Source organism: Erpetoichthys calabaricus, chromosome 17 (genome assembly GCF_900747795.2).
Source record: "Erpetoichthys calabaricus chromosome 17, fErpCal1.3, whole genome shotgun sequence".
Lineage (NCBI taxonomy): Eukaryota > Metazoa > Chordata > Cladistia > Polypteriformes > Polypteridae > Erpetoichthys > Erpetoichthys calabaricus.
The window spans coordinates 641,196-662,752 of NC_041410.2; the positions used below are offsets into that span (position 1 = coordinate 641,196).

Sequence of the window (21,557 nt, forward strand, 5' to 3'; positions counted from 1 at the left end):
GACAGTTAACTAAGTACACCAGATTAAGTCCTAGCTAAATGTGTGACCCTTACTCAGGGCACATGGGCATCTGTTTGCCAGTCAACTTAAGTGGCATGTCTATGGGAATGTGGGTGGAAAGCCCAGGGAGACCATGAAAACATGACATGGATTGGGATCAGGGTTAGGATTAGGGTCTATCTATCTATTATATAGTGCCCTGACCTGTCTCTGCCCAATTCCTCTTGGGTACTTCATCTCCTGGTCATTTATTTCCCACTCTGCCTTCTCTTCTGCCACTTGTGCCCCCCTCATTTTCCTTCAGAGCAGATGAATGCAGACTTCACTCCCTGGGGTTCAAGAGCTTCATTGCCATTAATAGAGTCGTGCCCATGGCAATGCCAAGTGGCAGACCTGCAGCTGGGCAGACCAGCACACTGGCACTGATGTGGAGCGGTGCCCCCTAGGTGCCCGGCCTGAAGTAATGCTCCTAATTTTGCGACAAAGTGGTTGGCTCTTTGTGGTTCTAGTCGAACAAATCCTCTCATAGCGGGAACGTCCTAACATCATGGTGGACCTGTCGAGGTACGGACAGCTGGGTGTGTGCATTCAGATTTGAACCCAAGGTGGCAGGGGTTGAGAGTGTCAGGTGTGGGAGACCACAGCAGAGGACTTTCAGGTGACTCATTAGGTGGCACACTCGGGGACACTCGTGTCTTTCTTTATAGGCATTCCTTCTTTGAAATGGCGAGAGTCATAAATGGGGTCCTAATTACAAACCTCAGGTTTCCACTCATTTTTGAACCCGCTTTTCCAATCAGACCCATTCTAAGTGGCGGTGGGTGCCTGGCAGCAGTTGGCTCTGCTTTCATTGCCACTCCGTCCACAAGGACCAGAACTGAACACACAAAGACAAGGAGGTCTCGACACATGGAAGCTCACCAAGGGGTGATTTGAAGTGAGGCCCCAGCATGGCACTTAATCTCTCGCCCATAGGGTTTATTGGAGCAGCGATGGCATGGTGGCACAGTGCTTAACCCTCTGCCTGACCCCTCCAGGGTCAAATTCAAGGCTGATCCACGAACATTCGGTCAAAGCAGCCTTTGAGTAGCCATTGCCTTGTCTCAGCTGTCACCATCATAGTGATCGAGGTGCCACCAACATGGGGACAGAGGGTTCAGTTTTGTGACTAAGTCGACAATCAAAGGTAGTCACTCACAGTTCGGCCTCCCATCTCCTGCCGAGTGCCCACCATCACTGAGCCCCAGGATTCTCTTCACGTTTAAGCACCAGAGCTGCCACTGAGGTGGTTGTGCCCGCTCAGAATGAAGCGCTGGTGCCATCTGCACACTTTGCATGCTGCATTGATGCTGTTTGTGGTTTGCTTTTCATCTAATAAACAGGAAGTGTGAGCACCCGCCAATGTGACCAGCTTTGACACCTTCACCTTCTGCAGTCAAACTGCCTGGCTGAGGCACGCTTGCTGAACTTCCTTGATAAAGATTTTACATCACCATTATCATCATCATCATCGTTTTTTATATTTGAATTTCTTCTCCCCAGCCGTCAGGTTCAGTAGAGCTGAGAGAAACCAACATGGTGGCTGAAATGCCAGCCTTGGCGCTGCTTCTTCTGGCCATGCACGGTAAGAGCCCCTCTTGGCCCGTCGGCCCGTCTTTGATTTCTTTAGTGTGGCATTGGGTGGCATTCTGTGTGCTTCTGATTATGAGGACGCCCCTCACGCTTACCTTCGCTGAGGCCTCACTGGGGGAATGAGCCCACCTGAAACACAAAGGGCTGACTGAAGGCCATTTAATAAACACGCAGCTGCCCGCAGGATGAGCCAAAAAGCTGAATGTGCCACCTGTACTGGGTGTACACGACTGGGGGGCACCGCTGGGTGATTTTAAACTTATAAACAAAATACTCATTGTGATGGCTGGGGACACCGGAGTGCGAGTGAAGACCGAGCGCCATAAGAGGAGCCGTCTGCAGCTCAGATAAATGAGGGGAGCAGAACAGGGTCCAAGGCAGCCCCCCATCTGAGGCTTTAGTGGCACGTGTGCTCGGCCCGTTCGGGTTAAAGTGAGAAAGTCAAAGAGCAGACGGACTCAAGAAATCACTTCTTATATCAGCGTAAGGAGAACAAGAGCAGGTCGCATCTTAAAAATAATCACAAAGCAAATAACTCATCACGTGTGGTGCGGAAAATCATCAGAGAAAGGGGAAGGCGAGCATCGGAGACAAACGGGCGTGAAAGGTGACTGACGTCACTGAGTGCACAGTACGAAAAATAAGAAAAGTCAGCAGAATTAATGAGCTGCGTTAACATAGCTGAGTACACGCTGTGTGTGCCTGAGATACAGTAACGAGAATCACAGGAAACGATCCAAAATAAGGGAAAAGGGGAAATGAAATCATAAGAAATAAACAGCCTAGAAAAAAAATAAATGAATAAAATGACACGCAGTTTGTGAAATTCTGATACAAAGGGAAATGAAATCAACAGAAACAGATGAGGCGTGAAAGACGAAACGGAAAAGCACCTCATTATCACCAAGTCATCACTCATCTACTGTGCAGCGCAATAAAACACTCCGGTCTGTGTGTGTGCGTGTGTGTGTGTGTGTGGGTGGGTCCCTCTGACTAATCTGATTGGTCAGTTTGTGTGTGTTTGGTCCCTCCAAGTAATCTGATTGGTCAGTTTTTGTGTGTCCAGTCCCTCTGAGTAATCTGATTGGTCAGTTTGTGTGTGTTTTGTCCCTCCAAATAATCTGATTGGTCAGCTTGATTTTGGTGATGCGAGCGTGAGACATGTGAGGAGGAGTAAAGGGTTAGGAGGCCTGCTGAGAGTCGCCTCCAAAGACACGACGCATAAAAATTGGACAGGAGGCGGGCGAGGTGCCTTGAAGTGACAGTCGGAGAAGCTGCAGGGTCTATGGGGCTGCAGTGGAGAGACGGACCACCAGTGATGAGAAGTTCAGAAGCCTGAGGGTACTGAGGAGCGGCGCTGAAGGTTCACGTAGGCCAAGAGACAGCAAATGCCTGTAAGTTTACTCCGCTACTTGGCCTCAGCAGGTACCAAGACTGGCATGTTATGAATGACAATAATAATTTAGTGTGTTAAGTAAATCAACTCAGTGGAGTCAGTGACCTGTAATAAAGCAGCACTAATGACAAATGAAATCAGTGGGCTTTATTAAGAGTAGCCGATGACAGGCAGTACGTATGTAAACTATGAGACTTATGAAGTACATGACTTATCAGAAAATGTCATTTATTACATGCAGCCTGCTAAATCACGATATAATAAATCAAGTCCTATGAAGTTAATAAGCCGCCTTGAAATAATGGACTTAGTTTTGATATCCAGAAACTGAAGGTCTGTCTGTCTGTCTGTCTGTCCGCCCATCATACTGATTGACATGTAATCTGCAGACCAGTGCGGCGTTCTGACGTGTCATTAATAACACGAGACCCCTGCCTCGTCCCCCTACAGCTATCCTAAACGACTTCGATTTCACGCTCAGTTGAGCGCCGGCTGCTGCCTCGCACCTGACACTGCTAAGTTTGGCTCCAGCCCTGCGACTTTAGGAAATGAGAGGATGGAGAGGAATGTGCATTTTAATGATATAATACAAGGCAGAATGTGATCTCCAGGTGGTCTCTGCTCTTTTACTAATGAGCTCCAATGTGGGGTCGACTTTCGTGTACAAATCCCTGCAACATAAGGCGTCACGTCACATCACGTCACAACACAACACTCTCCCGACGCCTTAATTCGGCTCTGAGGTGTCTGGGCATGTGGGTGGGTTGCCAGTCTATTGGAGGGCTGACTGCTGCGCACACCCACAGGCCCAAGTTCGGACCACCGATGAAGTGAGCGATGTGGACGTCTATCGTATGCTGTGGAGTAAGTAATCCAGAAGGTCAAGTGAGTCACACATGCACTGCATGGCCTGAGATCTTAAAATAAATGAAGAGATGAGTGGCGCCAGTCATTTTATTAAAGGTAGTAAGATGCCCACCATGCCGCGCAGTAAACACTCAGTACCCTGTCATCATTTAGACTGCATAACCTGAGACAGACTGAAGTAAATCTTGTACTGTGTGCCATAAATATGCTATGAATGGCCATTAAATGGGGTCCATGGGGCTGGGGGGCCGCGCTGGCATCGTGGCTGTTATCTCACAGGGCTTGACTTGCTATGGAGCTGCTCGTCTACTCGTCATTGGACCACTAAGGCTCCTGGTGTTCTCGTTCCCACAACTCCTGACTGCTGACCTCGTATACGGAGCTCGTATGCTTGACGTATCTCCTTGGTGGTGGTCTTTTTAGAATTGGATATCACATGACCTGGGGGGGTCTCATTTATTTTTTACTCTCCCCCCTCTATGTGATCTTGTGGACTAAATCTTGGAATACACAAGATGGATGCTAAGTGGCACCTAGTGTTAGTGGAATACGTCACCTGGGATTCACACCGACACATCACATGTCATGACGGACCCTCTGGAATGCAATGGAGGACCCCTCTGTGGTGCCTCAAACGCTGCTAGTTTCCGTCTCCCATATTGACCGTGTCCTTTTCTCACAGGTGTCCTCGGTAAGGTGGAGGTCTCCCAGCAGCCATTTGCAGTGGCTGAGGTCTCACAAAATGCCACCCTGAACTGCTCCTTCAACACCGGCGGGGTGACGATGGGCAGACAGATCCTGTACTGGTACACTCTCAATGTCAGCACCATGGAGGAAACGTACCTTCACCCACAACCCGAGGGGCCATTCAAGGCGAAGGTGAAACTCGGCCCCATGGGGTCACCGCGAGACAAATCCATCGAGCTGCTGAATGTCCAGATGGGGGACTCCGGCGTCTACTTCTGCCTGATGTCCTACTTGAACGGACCACTCCCAGAACGTAAGAAAGGCAACGGGACCAAGCTGACTGTCCACGGTAACGTATGGGCGACAGATGAGGTACTGCGGGGCGTTACATACATGATATGAGGGGTTAAGAGACCCAGGTGTGCTTCAGCTTACAGACAGGGGGGCTCAAAGTGGACTGGACATCAGAAATGAAGACCACCCCACCGGTGTCAAGAAGACCACGTAATCTAAAAGAATGCATTAAAGAACGAGGGAGGGAGAAACACAAAGACACCTCTAAATGGTCACAACCCTGAGTGGTCCTGGGCCCAGAGACCGTGGGGTTGAAGCCCCCCTCTACTGCCCACTCGATTACCTCCTAAGAAACATAAGAATCTCCACCTTCACATCAGGCGTATTAAACATCTGGCCTGAGGGTCCTGATGTCACATCATGGGTCGGGGTGAGTCGTTCTGATGACAGGGATGCCCACATGAGTGGCCCCCCATTGCCCCTGCACCCCTGAGTCTCTCTGGCCGTTTCAGCTGTGCCCGCCTTAAGTGACGGCTTAGGACTGGTGACGTTAGGGTGGCCCTGTCCACAAAGAGCATGACGACTTTTGATGAGACGTATTATCAGGTCACATAGAAAAAGTAAGATAAGAACACAAGAAATTATATTAAAAAAATTAGGGTTAGGGTTAGGGTTAGGGTTAGGACAAAAAGACACTTGAAAGAGATGCGTGACAAAAGCAAATCCAATGTGGGGCTGGGGGTCCGCTGCTAGGCCTGATGCGCTTGTGTTTTGCAGGTCCCTTGATCTTTGGCCCTTTAAGTGAGAACAGCACTGCCCTCCAGTGTGAGGTGGACATCGGTGACCCTGATGACTTCCGTCTGCTGCTGAAACGAGACAGCGGGGCTGAGCTGGAGGGGAACAACGTGAGCCGCAATGAGGATGGCTCATTTAAATTGGCCGCGGCGCTGGATGCTGACCCGTCGGACAGACACACTTACCGATGCACGCTGATACACGAGAGACTCGGAGTCGTCCTCCAGCAGGCCTTCAACACAGGTAAGTGACATCTGTGGGCAGCAGTGACGTAAAGTAAGCAACAAATGACAAGGCGGCAATGATCTGAGGGGCACGGTGACCACACACCCCCAGCAAACAGGGTTCAGATCCCGGCCTTGTCCCGGTGGTTGGCTCCCTGGGGGTCACAGTCTGTTTGTCCTTCCACACCCCAAAGATCTGCAGGTTCGGCTTGTTGGCATTGTGGCTGCTGACGTGTGTGCGAGGGGCCCAGTGGTGGCCGAGTGCCTCCTCCATTGATGGCCCTGCTTTGGACGTGGTGCCGCCTCCATCATCCATAACTGGACACAGCAGACCTGATTTAGATGAGCCTACCCACCCATCCTCATCGAGGACGTTTAGTGATTGATTCCAAAGATGTTGGTACCTTTGCCCACACGCCTGAGCTCAGGGGCACTTGTAAGGGACGGGACTGAAGGGATGGAACTGGCGCCGCTGAGCCTTCCTGGTGTTAGAGCTGGCAGCCAACCCCAACCCTAACCCATGAAAAATGCACAGAGATTGTGGTGCGCTGCCCTCTACATGTTAATACATCGTGTAACACGTGGGGTACCCACTCTGTTAGCGACATCCACGCTGCTTGGCCATCCAAATGGACACAAAATAGAGTTGGGACAGGAAGATAAAGAGCTCTGGGTGAAAGAAACAAGAGAATGTCAAAAAAAATAACAAAACCAAAATGAGGGTCCAAACCAAATGGTGGGATCGAGTAATCAAAGAAACCAAAGGTGCCACCCGTAACGGAGATTCCTCTCCCTAACTATGATTACGTTTCTGTAGATTTGTGACTCTTTTAATTCAATTCACAAGCCTGGTGAAGAATCACGTGTGCCACCATCTTACATAGGGTTGGGCGACACAACAACAGAACAGGTCACATGACTGGCACCGGGAAGTGAGAGCCCCAAAGTGGCAACGGCCAAGAGACAGAAATCAAGAACAGGAAAACCAAAGTCTGAAATAACGACGTGGGACAGGCTGGCTAGCAGGTACACAAATGAGCCTGGTGGGCTTAACGGCTTCTTCTTCTGCTCCTAATTCTAATAATTTGAAATCACAACGGGACAAGAAAACCATAAAAGTAGAAGTAAAGACGGCACAAAGCAGAGCAGCTACACCTCGTAACTCAAAAGCCTTCAGACCTGCCATTGATTGTCATTCCAGTTGTTTCCCCCTCGCTCTTAGGGTCTGTGCTATTGGGATCTTCAACCCAAATGAAGAGAAAAAAAAAAAACATCAAAAAAGCTGCCCTCTATGGACACATTTTTTTGTAATAATTTTTTATTGATGACAAAAACAAAAATTAAGGAACCAAAAAAATGGAAAGACCCCCCCACCACCATACCCCCTGCAAACACCGGTCAAATCAATTGAATACAATTATAGCAAGAAAGTTCTATCTCCTATTAACTTACAGGGGGTCCTTGTCTAGGACTATGAAAGATTCAAATTAAGTTGAACTCTCTGAGATTGGCTCTTAGACCACCAGAAAGTCAAACATGATTCTCCTCTAAATGCCCACGGTGCCCCTGGCATGAAGAAGGCGGCTGAAGTGGTGTCGATTAGCCCATGGGTGCCTCAGGGGTGTCGGCGCTCTGATGGTTTGTCAGCTCCATCTCGTCCCTTGGCTGTGCTGTGCTGGTACCATTCCTCTCACTGCCGTTGGCAGTTACTTCTATCAACAGCCTGGTGCCGCCTGTAAAAAAATGGGAATAAGAATCGGTAAGATCTCATACAACAACAGTGCAGACCCCCAAAATGAGCCAACACAAATCTTGGTCTTCTAAAATGAGTTGTAACAGGAAAAACAACGGCAACCATGAGATAAAAGACATCTGAGCGTCTACCAGTGATGCCCTTCCTGGATGAGGTGCCAGTTCATCATAGAAGAAAGTGAAAATGAGGTGGGCAGCCAGGACTAAGGGTGGCAGGAGTGGGCTACAGTTGGGGTTCAAGCCGTGAAGATCTGAACTTGATAATGCAGTTGTGTTTCCTCCTACACTCCCAGGGCAGACAGCTTAGCTTGACTGGCACCTCCAGATGGGCACAGCGAGGATGAACATGTGAATGAGTGTGCTACGGACTGGCATCCAGGCTTGTTTTAAAGATGGCGCTCAGAGGACTGATGTGCCAGGAATGTGTCACATGCAGTGTTGCTTAGCAACAGGAAATGCTGCTGGCTAGTTGGGGCACGGCTGCCGTTTGCCACGCTGCGGCCTGCTGTGTTCCCTGGCTCAGGTTTATGCTCTTTGTCTTTTTCAGGTATGCGTTGTATTTGTGTTCTGTTTGTTACTTTTGTTCGTTCCTCTCTGTGTGGCACTTGTTCTCCTGCGCTCATTGTATCCACGTATCGAGCTTCTGGATTGTTCTTGCTTCTGTCTTTAGTTCTCGACTGCTGAATTTCATTTCCAATTTTGTGCAATGAGTTGCCTTTTTAGGACAATCCTGCCGCCTTAGTTTTCTTTATTTGCTTCCCCTTTTAAATTGTGCCATATTCCTTCTGTAATGGTGATTTTGTTCTGAATTTGTCTTATGAAGCCAGAGTTTGTTCAGTTCCTCTCCCCAGAGGGGCATTTTTGTGTTTTTGAGACATTTACGATAGATTTTCAACTTTTAATGCACAAACCCCATTTAGGCCTGTGTAGGCCGAAGCAGGCCAGTAGAGTACAGGACCAGGCTGCCTGAGGTGAGGCCTACTCCTGGGCAGCCCGGGCACAGCCCTGGGCCGGTTTATGGATCTTTTTGAAGGCCTGGCACCATTTTTCTATTTTTGTGGGTTGCTCTCCATAACATTATTGGGGACGGGCCCAAGTATTTTCATTGCTGTTTATCTTTATGTTTTTCAGGTCCTGGAGGTCTTCCTGTTCCACCCCATCCCATAATTATATACGTTTTCTTTCTGCTTTTTCCCTTCCTAACCCTCCTTGCCATCATACTCGTTTTTATGGTAAAGTTCAAAGACATTAAAAAGTCAAAGCTGAGCAGCAGGAGGTGAACTGGAGGTGAGGCCGCCGTGCAGGACTCTCAGGGTCAGGTCAGCTTTCTGGTTTTATTCTTCTGTCTGCTTCTGTTCATTGGACCTTTGATATTTAAGAGTCGAGGAGAGCTCTGACCTCACGCAAGTCTTCATTTCTATGTGCCTTCCACCTTAGCCATAGGGGCACATCAAGACCTGCCACCCTGCTTCTCTCAGGCCTCAAATGACTAAACTCCACTGCTGGACAGGAGGCCGCATAGGGACCTCGTCCAGATCTTCAAGGTTCTCAAAGGCATTTCAACTTAAGAGTGAGTCACGTACTCGAGGACACCTGCTGGAGACTAAGGGGAGTGCATTTGGGACTCAAGCCAATGAGAAGTCAAGCAAAATGAGCCCTTTAAAAAGATTACAACGTGAAAGCTTGCGAGGCAACTCAGGCCGCTTCTTCAGGTAGGATGTAAAGCATCCGAAACACTACCGAGACGTGGAGTTGAAGCAGGAACCTTGAGAACCTTCCAGAAGGATGTGGAGGACATGTTGGGACTGTTGGGCTATCAGCTAAACAAGCGGGCGATGAATGGAGTGAGTGGGCTCCTCTCATTTGTCAAAGTTCTTATGTTCTTTTAATGAATTCTATGTTAGTAGACCTTTGAGGTATCTGTGGGTCAGTCTGTGTTTGGGGGTGGCTCAAGAGCGTCCCCTTGTGGTCACCACATGAACACACGTGGAAAAGAAATAAAAATAAATGAAATGAATTTAACATGAAAAGAATCCGAGGCTGGGTCCTCTACTCACTGGGGTCTCCACGCTCTGCCGTGATGTCCTCTGCTCCTCCGTCTTGACCCCTGTAACATGACACATGGTGTTAGCACACGGGCCCCTGACGTGGACATTCAGGACACACAGTTTATTAAATGACAACATTCAAGTGACAACATTAACACTGTGACCCAAAAGGTCAGTAAGTGTACACAGTGTGAAAATGAAAGCAGTCATCGGCGTACTCCACCAGTAGGGGGCATCGGAGTCCTGTCACTGCCAACTGTGAGGAGTCACGCAGTAAGGACATCCATCCATCCATCCATCCATCCATTTTCCAACCCACTAAATTCGAACACAGGGTTACGGGGGTCTGCCAATCCCAGCCAACACAGGGCGCAAGGCAGGAACCAATCCTGGGCAGGGCGCCAACCCACCACAGACAGTAAGGACAATAACATTGAAATTACAAACTCAAAGTGTACGACTTCTCAATGGTGAGGTCTACCATTATGGTGCACATCCTCCCTAACATCTGTACGTCTGTCTTGGCGGGGTCTTTCGTAACGACTGGCCTGGAGCTCAGTGCTGCAGGCCTCACATCCCGTGTCACAACTCAGAAACTGCGTCTCCGACACGTAACCCCCTGCCCTGGCCCTGTGCCTCTCATGCACATCTCACTGTTTTCAAACAGACTGCATGAATGTGCCCAGGAAAGGGAACAGGGCCGCCCTGCACCTTCATAATCCCACAATACTTTGCAGTGCACTGATGAAGGAGAACATAAGAGGGCTGACTTGGAGACTTTTGGTCAGCTAGGACTAAAGGACTATGACTTGGAGATGTGACTGTACAAGACGAGCTTGGGACCCCCGAGCAGCTAGGTGGCAGTGTTGTGATTTTTCTTCATTTTGCAGGAGTTACTCATCTCTCGGAGCTGCGGGTATTGCACGATGTATCAGGATTGGAGTTGTGTGGTGTGCCGGTACAGAGAAGGTCTGACAAACCCCAATTTAAAGCGCCTCTCTACCAGCAAGGCACCCCCTGCTCTGTCGTATACCGCCATCAGAACTCCAAAGTGGACCCCTCCTGTTCATGTAATACACACACACACTCAAAATAGCAAGGGGGTCCACACACCATCCCACCCCGCATACTGGCATGCTGGAAACTCCGAGGGGGCGCATGCACTTGGTTATGACATGTGGGGTGTGATGGAGCACAGAGGTGCAGCAGGGTGTGGTGGGATGGGGTTATCAAAAAGCTGGTTCTGGGAAGTTGCCTGCCATTTGCTTTGGCATCCTTTCAGTGCCCATACTGAGGTACATAAGCTGGTATCAGCAGCCCAGTCCAGCACTAAGCTCGTTGCGAGTTTCTGGGGTCTCAGAACTGAATTTGGATCAGACATTGTTTTCTAATTGTCGTGTATCTTTTGTAATCCAAAGAGCTCGCAGCACAGATCGGCTGTCACCCTGAGCACAGACAAGGTGACCCCCATTCATGGGGGGCTCCTTCAACTCAAAGAAGCAGCACAGAGTCACCATGTGAGCTCGCCAGCCTCAAGGTGAATGGGCAGGGTGGGTGATGGAGATGGAGACTTAGCTGTAACTTGACAATCTTCAAAAAGTATCTGGATAAGGAACTGGGACAACTGAGCAAACGAGCTTAACTGGCTAAGGGGTCTCCTCCTGTTAGTCAAAGCCGTGATGTTCTTAGAATGGGAGAGCGAGAGGCACACCGGACATCTCAGCAGCTGATGGAGACTGGGGGGCCCAGCTTGGCGTGACCACCTTGAACCTCGCAGAGTGTAGACCATAATTTACAGGTACTTATCTGGGACCACCATCAAGTCAATGTGACGTCCTCAGAGTCTGTGAGAAAATGTTATGAAACACACATGGACTTGTGCCCATCCTGGTATTTGGCAACAATTTCAAATATTTGTGCCCGCGGCGACGGAGCTCATAAGGGGTGCACCTCAGCCAGCCGAGCGAGGTGAGCAACGCTTCTGTGAACAGGAGTGCCAGCTGCGGCATTTCTGGGAATCTCCTACAATGAGAATGGCTGTGTCGGAGGTAAAGTGCTGGGTGACAGACTCCCAAAGAGACAAGGTAGGCGTCGTAAGCTGGCCAGGCTGGTGGTCAGCGGGTGTACAAACGTCTCATGTCCTTTGATTTTGTTCTGTGGATCAGGGCAGATTTATTTGTAGCTTCAGGGAACTTCCAAGGGAATTTATAACAATGCATGTGGAGGCCAAGGGGATTGGTGGGGTTCTCATGGGCTGAGGGCTCCGGTGGTCCCACCTCCATGACTGCCTCCTTCCTGCCAGTCGCCCCCCTGTGCATCATGAGGTCCTCACAAGTGACGTTTATGGATGACCCGGAGCTCAACAAGCCACACGGACTAGACATGGCCAGGCAGCAGCCCAGACCTCATCAACTCACATCTCACTTTAAGAAGGAAATTGAGGAGTGTGACAGGCGGCCATTAATAATAAGCAATACATACTACCTCCTGCATTTGATGAAGTGCCACACTCCAGCTGCAATAATGATGATGAGGATGATGGGAACTACAACTCCAATTATTATCTTCACTAGTCGATCTGAATAAACAAACAACAAAAAAGTAATTTAATAAAAGGCTCCAGTGCCAGAGTGCCACTGAAGATCTGTGCTGTCTGGTGGTCTCACTGCATGGCACTGTCTGTCTGCCCAGGCTCTCCTCCACAGTCTGCACTTTCCTGGAGACCCCCAGCTGATGTGTGTGTGTTAGGAACTGGACTCCCCCCCCCCTCACTTTGTCCACTTATTTGGGGACAGACAGCACAAGGCCTTAAGGACAAGGGGACTGCAGATGAACCCAATTCATATGTGGATGGTAAGGTAGCAGGACCAATGGAGGCACAGACAGCTGACTGTCATCACATCATATAAAATGTCAGCACAGAGATGACTGACAGCTCGCCATTTCTTTTATTATTATCCCAGTCAGATCTCTGCACAGCCATTTTGAGCGACCATTTTGTTTTTCTCACAGCCATGACCAAGCAGTCATTGACATCGCCATCCAATTGCCATCACATGACCACCGGGAGCATGACATAAGATGGCTATGGGGGCTTATGTTAGCCGAACTGCTCATCTGGAGTAGAGTGGTAGAGAAGCGGGAGCCCACCTGAGCGATCATCAGATGTAAGGCAGGGACAGTCTCTGGAGGGGTGCCATGCCAGTGCATGGTGACCACACACACAAACCAGGGACCCATTAGGTCCATCTAACCTGCGGGTCTTTGGACTTTGGGAGGAACCTGGAGCACCAGAAGGAAACCCCACAAAGGCACACACGGGCAGAACTCCATACCGGGAACCCTGGTCTCCATATTGTGAGGCATCCGCAGTGAAGCCTTTCTGCGACTTTTTAATGAGGGACATGCAGGTGGTGGCTGGGCTGGGGATGAAGATGTAGAAGCCCAGACGGACTTACTTCAGATTAAAGGCAAATAAAAAGGTGCAAGTAAACGGCAGCCATCTGGGGTTGTTGTTGTGATGTAATCCAAAATCATTTGATGGTAAAACCAGTGGTGCCCTGGGGGTCTTAGAAATGCCATCTGCATGTCCCCCTGACCAAATGCAAGTAGACCTTTACTGGATGAGCCTCAGTCTCCATCTGCACTGTTTGGTGACCCAGTGACCATGTGGCCCTTCTCTGTCTGCCCATAAAGCTGCACCAGGCTGGTACTCACCTCTTGCCAGAGGGTCCGGAGTGGGAGTGGGAGATGAAGACCTCAGGCCTGTAGGACAAACACAAAGATGGTTAGTCACGTCATATTTGGTGACACATCTGATGAACTCTGCGGTTCAGCTGGCTCACACTGAGACATGGATGCTGTCACCTTGTCATAGTTTGGATAGATAGATAGATAGATAGATAGATAGATAGATAGATAGATAGATAGATAGATAGATAGATAGATATTTATTGAGTTTATTAACAGCATGTAACATTCCATACAAGCAAGTCAGACCTGATAGAACGTCAAATCAAATGAACCTTCACCCATGAGAATGAGAGCAAGAGTAGGGAAAAAATAAAAAGGGGAGAGAATCCATGTCCTCAATTAAAATTCTTATTCTAAAATGTCATTAATGAGATCCTGCCAGGTTTTAAGAAAGTTGGAGCAGATCCTCCAAGTGAGAATTTGATTTATTCCAATTTCAAATAGTAGATAACATCAGTGACCTGCTGACTTAACTGAGGAGAGTTAGGATTCTTCTAGCTTACAAGTCTACATGCTAATAGTGAAGGCCATTACAGTTTGTTTGTCCTCCTCCACTTTAAGCCCCTCTGTGAGCCCACCAGACACGGCTGTTAGTGAATTAGGAGGGATTGGGACACCAAGACTGTCTGAGAGGCTTTTAAAGATTTTGGTCCAGAATGATGTGAATTTGGTGCAGGCCCAAAACATGTGGCTCAGTGAGGCTGGAGCTCGACTGCAATGTTTGCAGGTTGAATCTCGGCCTGGAAACCTTTTGGACAATTTTAAATGAGACAGATGTGCTCCATAGATGATTTGAAGTTAAATAATTGTATGCTTTGCACATATGGAGCTCGAGTGGATTCTGTGCATTGCTGCCTTCCACTCCTTTCTGAGATGTTGAGAGAGAGATCTTTTTCTGTTTTATATGTTACAGAAATGCTGTCTGAATCCCCAAGACGGATCAATATCTCATCTGGAATAGAAATGGGTGGGAGGCGAGGAAAATGGGGCAGGATTAGTTTAGCAAAATTTCTGATTTGGAGGTTGTGAAAGAAATGTGTGGATGGGAGACTATATTTGGAGTGTAACTGTTCACAGGATGTGAAGACGTCACCTATGTACAGATCTCTAACTGATTTACTCCTGAATGCTTTCCAGACATTAAAAACTCTGCAGGACAATTGGGTTGTTAGTATATTGGAGATGACTTGTACTTACTGGGGTACAAAGCAAGGACTATGAAGACATGCTGCAGGATTTTACTTCTGTTGTGGACCAAGCCTGTGTGTGCTTATCTATTTGTGTCAATGTCAGGTTTTTATAGCTTGAATGTCTGCCACCCAGTAATAAAACTGAAAGACGGTAATTAATGCTTGGCGCAAAGTTTGAGGTAGAATTTTATTGTCTGTAGCTTCTGTAAATGTTGCTAATAAAAGGGGAGCTAGCTGAGTTGAGAATTTTTATAAAATTCGGCAGGGTAGCCATCAGGGCCTGCTGCTTTCCCACTCTGAAGTGAGGTTATAGCATCTAGTAATTCTGATAGTGCCAGAGGTGTATCCAATTCCTCTGCACTGAGAGTATCTAGTTGGGGTATCTGTAATGTATCCAAAAACACATTAGGTTGTGTCTTGTCTTCTTTAAACTGAGTAGAGTATAAGGACTTATAGTAATCTCTAAATGTGTGCATTATATTTTTATGGTCAATGATTTTGTCTCCGTCTGTGTTGGCGATTGGTGGGATTGCATTGTGAACTTCCTGCTTGTGGATTTGTTCAGCTAAAATCTTATTAGCTTTCTCTCTGTGTTCACAGTAATGATGTCTTGATTTTAAAATGAGTTGTTCTGTTTCTTTAGTTGTTAAGAGGTTGAGTTCTGCCTTTACCTATGAAGTACCTCATTTGGACACCTGGCATGTTCTTGATCTATTCTGGTAATTTCACTGATTAGCTCTGAGGCCTTCTTGGTTTCCAAATTATTTTTGTGGTAATGATATGAGATAATCTGTCCTCTTAAGGAAGCCTTCAGAATTTCCCAGAGTATTCATGCAGAGACCTCTGAGGATGTATTTGTCTAAAATAAAATCAAGTTGCTTGGATAGAAATTCTGTACAGTTCTCATCTGTTAATAAAAGTGAATTAAGATGCCAGCTGAGAGATGAGTATGTGGGGCATAGTGATTTGACCACCATGATCAAAGGGGCGTGGTCAGAGATAACAATAGCGTCATACTTACAAGATTTAATCATAGACAAGAAATTGTTATCTAAAAAGAAATAATCAATTTTTGAGTAGCAGTGATGCACTGGTGAGTAGAAGGAATATGCTCTTGAGTTGGGGTTTAGAAATCTCCAGGGGTGTGATAAGTTATGATCAGTTACAAACTGAGTAATTGTCTTTACAGTATTAGACATCATTGCCGCTGTGCTTTCTGTAATATTTGGCCAGTCCAGTCTTTGTGCAGCTGAGACTGATCCTTGCTTACTAAGTGGGTCTCCTGTAAAAATCCTATTTTAGTTTTAGACCTGTCAGGCGAGAGAATACTTTCCTTCTCTTTAATTCATGATTGAGACCTTTAACATTCCAGCTCACAAAGTTAACTGTCCCATCACGGAGACATTGCTTCTAAACTTTAGTTGTCATTTTGTAGTCTTAACTGACAATACGACAGCTTTGATCTTAATTTCCAATTTTCCAAGGAGTTATTGCCGTGAAGCCTATTGTTATGTTGGATTAAAGGATTTAAAGGATAGATTAGAGATAACTTGCTCTCTTTCTCTCCTCCCCCCCAGTCCCTCCAGTTTGCCTCCCCACGTGAGGCTGGACCCCACTTCACAAAGTCCGAGTCCTGTGACAGAGCACGTCCAGATCAAAACAAGCCCCGCAGCAGATCTTAATAGAGATATCTATTGACAGTACAGTCCAACTACTATAAACATAAAATATAATCTTAAACTGTCTTGAGAGAGTAAACTCAGTGAGTGATGGTAAACAGCAGCCCTGGATAAGCTGATAACGTTTGATGGTAGGCCATAACACAATAAACCAAGGGTATCACGCTGAACAAAAAAAAAAGATACAGTGTATAAATATAGAAATAAATATTTACAGGGTGTCCATAAAGTCCGTGTGCAGTTTCAAATAGGTGTAACTTTGTAAGCGTACAGTATGTGATAGAAAGAATTCGTAAAAAGGATTAGAATGCTTGGTGTATCTAGTTTTGCTTTTCTTTTGTCTTTACAAGTTTTATTTTTGCCATATTTGGGGAACTGAAAATCCACAGGAGTCCGTCAAACATGAAAGAGATTCTCCCAAAGTGAATGTGTGCTGTGCTTTGTGAGAGAATTGAGTCGAGTCACAGGGCCATTCTTTTTTGAAGGGAGTGTTGTTAATGGTGACAGCTGTTTTAGAAATGCTGCAGAATGACTTTATTCCTCAACTTGTACAGTTAGGACTGATAGAGAATATCGTGTTTCAACAAGATGGTGCTCCTTGTCACTCTGCACCAGGCTGGTACTCACCTTGTGCCGTAGGGTCCGGAGTGGGAGCGGAGGGTGAAGACGTCAGGCCTGTAGGACAAACACAGAGGCGGTTAGTCACTCTACATTTGTCACATTTGGTGACACATCTGATGATCTCTGCTGTTCAGCAGGCTCACACTGAGAGATGGATGCTGTCACCTTGTCATGGTTTGGAGGGTCTTCTTGGGATGGTGGTGGGCACAGTAGTTAGCAGTACATGCCCAGAAGTTGTCTGTGTGGGACTCCAGAGTTCACCCCACATTCAGGTTAAGTGAATGGGCGCACTATGAGTGGGCTCTGTGATGGACTGGTGGTCTGTCTAGGGCTTGTTCCAGCCTTGTGCTCAATACTGTCGGGTCCTCTGTGACCCTGAACTGGATGAAGCGGATGACGAGTGCTGGTGCTTGGTCAGCATGTACATGACAGATGATGTGGTCAGACCCCTCTGTGTGAGACCCCCAGGAAGTGATTGTGCTACATCAGCATAAATAAGGAAACCCAACCATGAACTGGATCTGCAAAGGGTGAGGACCACCACAATGGCTCCTTTAACATTCTAGAGTCATGGACTTTTACCACAGTGACAAATCTGTGACAACAGACATCACTCAAAACACAGCCGTCATGAGAGACCCTCATCAGGACGGTGGGCTGCTCGAGTTTCAAAGCTGGCACATGACAGGTGGAGCTTTAGGGGGTTCCAACGGACTGCTTGTGGGCAGAATCACCACACGTGTAGCCCCTGAAACCAACGGCCCCCCGCTTGGCTGTTGCAGGCTCAGCCCGTCAGTGGTCCGTGTGGACAGGAGGCGGCCATTCCATTGGCTTTACTGCTTTCATCCTTTCAGATTCCTGATTTATTTGGTTTGTCTACAGGATTAGGGATTGGGAAGGCCGCTGGGGGACTTGGGGGGCACTCTGATCACCTCGTTCATGTACGTATGATTTAATGATTCATACAACTGACCCCAATAAAGGACATTTAAAGGGAACACATTGGAGGTTTAGAATGTGAGGCAATGAAAGTGAAAATCATTTCAGGGGGCTGCAGCCTTTCGGTTTTTCCAGGCTCTTTATTTTTTTAATTGGTCAGCAGACGTTGGGCACACACTTGTTTGTATTTCTCACATTGTTGCATTTTCTGAAAGCACATGGTGGCATGTGTGGCCCCCGTGCCCCCTGCCACCACCCATCCTCGTCTTGTCATTCTACAGAACAACAGCGGCAAAGACAAAATGCTGGCCTGGTGAAGCCCCCGATGTTAGGACTGACCGAGGGCCCTTATGGGCAGGAGGAGTTGATTTGGAGACGTCAAAGAAGCCTTTTGGGTGGGATGTGAAGTGCTGGGCCAAGCTGCCTGGTGGTAAAGACAATGGCGTGAAGAGCAGTGACAGCTCTGAGCCAGCAGCGAGGCTACGGCGCACATGAAACGCGTTACAGGTGATGAAGCGACAGGCGAGTCATATCTGGAAGGCAACGCCTCGACCATCAGCAAGGGGCTCAAAGCAGGAACCGACCCCAGATGGGATAACTTCTGGGCACTCGCTGCTGCAGGTCACTCTGGGGTCTAACATGGGCACCTCGGCCAGACACATACCAGCTGTGCACAGGGCACTGGCACCTGAAGCTGCAACCCGGCCGTCCATCTTTATTTTACATATAACCTGCGGGCATCACAAGTATCCCAGATGTGTTCTGTGTTGGTGGCTACAAACTTGGATGGCGCTTGGGGGCCCCGACTTCTTCTGATTTATTTAGGGCTCCTTACATACTTGAAACCCAGGAGACAAGCAGGCAATCGAGAGGCCCCCTTCATGGTTAGTGCCCCCTCTGCCTTCAGGTCACACAAGGGTGGTGGGCAAGCACTGTGGGCAGAGAGAGGGCTGGACAGAATGCAGTAGTGGGGTATGGAGGGCTTTAGACCACCCGCATCCTGAAGAAGATGATGATGTGAGAAAAGGTGAAATCATCGCCAGCCACCGTCTGTTTGTCCAGGCACTGAAACGGAGGTCAGTGCTGCAGGGGGAATGGCCTGGCAGTGCTCCACCTTGACAGGGTACCATGCCAGTTCCTGTTGTCTCTTTAGCTCATGCCAGCCTAGTCCTCTGCTATTAACACTGGTTGTGGAAGTGGGGAGGATGCCAGGCCCTGCTTTACCCATCTAACATGCCACACAAAAGGTCCTCTGAGTGCCAGTTAAGTGAAGCCATTCAGTGAATCTGTGGGCAGTTGCCAGCTGCCTGGCTTTGCACTGACCAGACGCTCCAAACTCGCTTCCAGACTCAAGCGGAGTCTTCAAGGTACAGGATGAAGGCTAACCTGCTGGGCGCACCTCAGAGCAGCCCTGGTCCTCGTGTTTCTGACACCACTGGCCATGAAGACTCCTCTGCTTTGGTCACCTTCCTCCTGGTGCTCAGGTCATTGGCTCTTGAGATCCTGACGGCCACATTTAGTTAGCACTTTGCTCCTGGTGTCTCCACTGATTGAACTTCTGCGCTATGCCATTTTATCAGCCCTGTAACGGCGTGGAAAGACTTCAAAGCCTGGGAATCCCAGCGTGTCTCCTCGTCTTAGCGCTCAGATGTTTGGGTGCGCTTTGAATTTGGCTAAAGACCCCCAGCTGGCCATTCCACTAAGCTGGCTCCATTTACCACTGTCAGCACATGACATGCCATCCCAGCTGGGACGCCCACCCATGTGCATGCTGGGACCTGTAGTCCTGTAGGGCAGCCCTTGGACAGCCACCCAAGTCCAGGCTCTGTGTGTCCCCATTCTTAACCACAAAAATGCCCCCGATCTCCTGAGTTAGCAACTTCAAAGTTGAGCTTCTTTTTCAGGAGGGGTTCGTTATTTTGTCAAATAAATTTAAAAATAAAATAAAACAAAGTAAACTTACCTCCTTCTTGCCTTGGTTTCTGCTTGCAATCTGAAACAAAGTGACAAAGCACAAAATCTGAATGTCATGGTCTCCGTTAACACAAGGCCGAGACAGAAATGTGATGTGCCAATGCAATGCCAGGGGGAAAACGTTATTGAGGGCAGTGTCCACCAGGGGGCGCTGTGCACAGCAGGATGGAGACCCCTGTGCTTAGGGTTTTAAACTGGGGGAAGGCTGAAGCCCCCCACAAGGAGTCGCTCGTCCCCTGCGCCCAACGCTACACTCTTTCCTTTTGGCTTCTTCTGTTTCTCCATCCGCTCACCGAGTCTGCCCAGTGGACCTTTTAAGCTCAGGCTGCCCCATTAAAGGCTCTGGTTGAGGTGAAGCTTCTGTTATGGGTGGGCGGGTGGTACGCAGTATTGACCTCCCCAGCTGGGGCAGATGATTTGCAGTTCTTGAGTATGTTGAGTGTGTGTCTGCCTCCTCAGTTGGGGTCCGGCTGGGCTACTTGTATTGTACTGCTAGGAATGCTGGGGTTTTGGACAAGGGCCGCGTCTTATGGTGGGAATGGAGTTGGAGTTACTGGCTCCCCTCACGCTCCCCTTGTAGTCACCTTTGGCCTTGTGGGCTGACATTGGGCTAACACAGCTGAAGACCCTCATGTTCCAGTAGGCTTTGTGAATGGCTTAGATCTTGGAGATGCAGCCCCCTTGCCTCTAAGCTCCAGCTTTTCGTTATCCCCACCACGGTGACACTCGAGAGGGTCTCCCAAGTTACGATTTGTATATTCAGACTCTTTTTATATTTTATTTCCATTTTTTTTGCATATGTGTGCATTTAAACAACAACAACATTTATTTCTATAGCACATTTTCATACAAAAAGTAGCTCAAAGTGCTTTACATAATGAAGAGAAGAAAAATAAAAGATAAAATAAGAAATTAAAATAAGACAACATTAATTAACATAGAAAGGAGTAAGGTCCGATGGCCAGGGTGGACAGAAAAAACAAAAAAAAAACTCCAGAAGGCTGGAGAAAAAAAATAAAATCTGCAGGGGTTCCAGGCCACGAGACCGCCCAGTCCCCTCTGGGCAAACGTTACTTTCTATAGGACAGAGGACTGCTGCCTGCCGATGACCTGATCTTGAGCTCCTTCCATGGTCCATGTCTACGATGCTGTTTCTTACCCAAGTCTTCCTAAGCTCAGCCATTTGTGTTTGCAGTCAGAATAGACAAGAGGACCACCAGGATCTGCAGAGCTGCTTTAATAAAAGACGCAGCTGCAGAACTGCAACAGGGGGGCCTCGGTGAAGATGTAAAAAGAAATCTAGAACAAATGGTGGGCTTCAGCTGCGGGTCCTCTGCTTACATTGGCAAGGGTGGCATAAAGGTGGTCTTGTTTTGTTTAAACTGGTGCCATGTTAAGCCTTCTTATAATTGAGCCTTTTAGAGCATGAGACCCCCGACACCCACTACAGAGGTCACTCTGGTGACACTGATCTGTCATTCACACTTCTTATTAGTTGTCTATTTAGCTGACTCTTTTATCCACGGTGACTTACAACATTTGACATACAATTGGTTGCATTTCCTTTGTTCTTCCAAGTGGAGCCCAGGCGGGTGAAGTCACTTGCTGAGGGTCACACACTGGTGTCAGTGATGGGATCTGCAGCCTTGGCCACTGTGTCACACTGCAGTGACATTCCCATCACTGACACTAAAGGACCAAAAGAC

At 48.0% G+C, this 21,557-nt stretch overlaps 1 protein-coding gene across 1 annotated transcript in view; it reads right to left on the bottom strand.

Moving 5' to 3' along the window:
* Window positions 1-7,288: 7,288 nt before the first annotated feature.
* Window positions 7,289-21,557, bottom strand: part of LOC114667725 (uncharacterized) — a 28,219-nt gene continuing 13,950 nt past the window's right edge. Inside the window, exons 6-11 of the mRNA XM_028823144.2 lie at window positions 19,841-19,870; window positions 16,945-16,992; window positions 13,413-13,460; window positions 12,180-12,273; window positions 9,705-9,754; window positions 7,289-7,628 (exon numbers count right to left, since the gene is read on the bottom strand). Of these exons, the coding sequence (XP_028678977.2) occupies window positions 7,495-7,628; window positions 9,705-9,754; window positions 12,180-12,273; window positions 13,413-13,460; window positions 16,945-16,992; window positions 19,841-19,870 (404 nt within the window). The 3' untranslated portion in view covers window positions 7,289-7,494. The remainder of the gene's footprint in view (window positions 7,629-9,704; window positions 9,755-12,179; window positions 12,274-13,412; window positions 13,461-16,944; window positions 16,993-19,840; window positions 19,871-21,557) is intronic.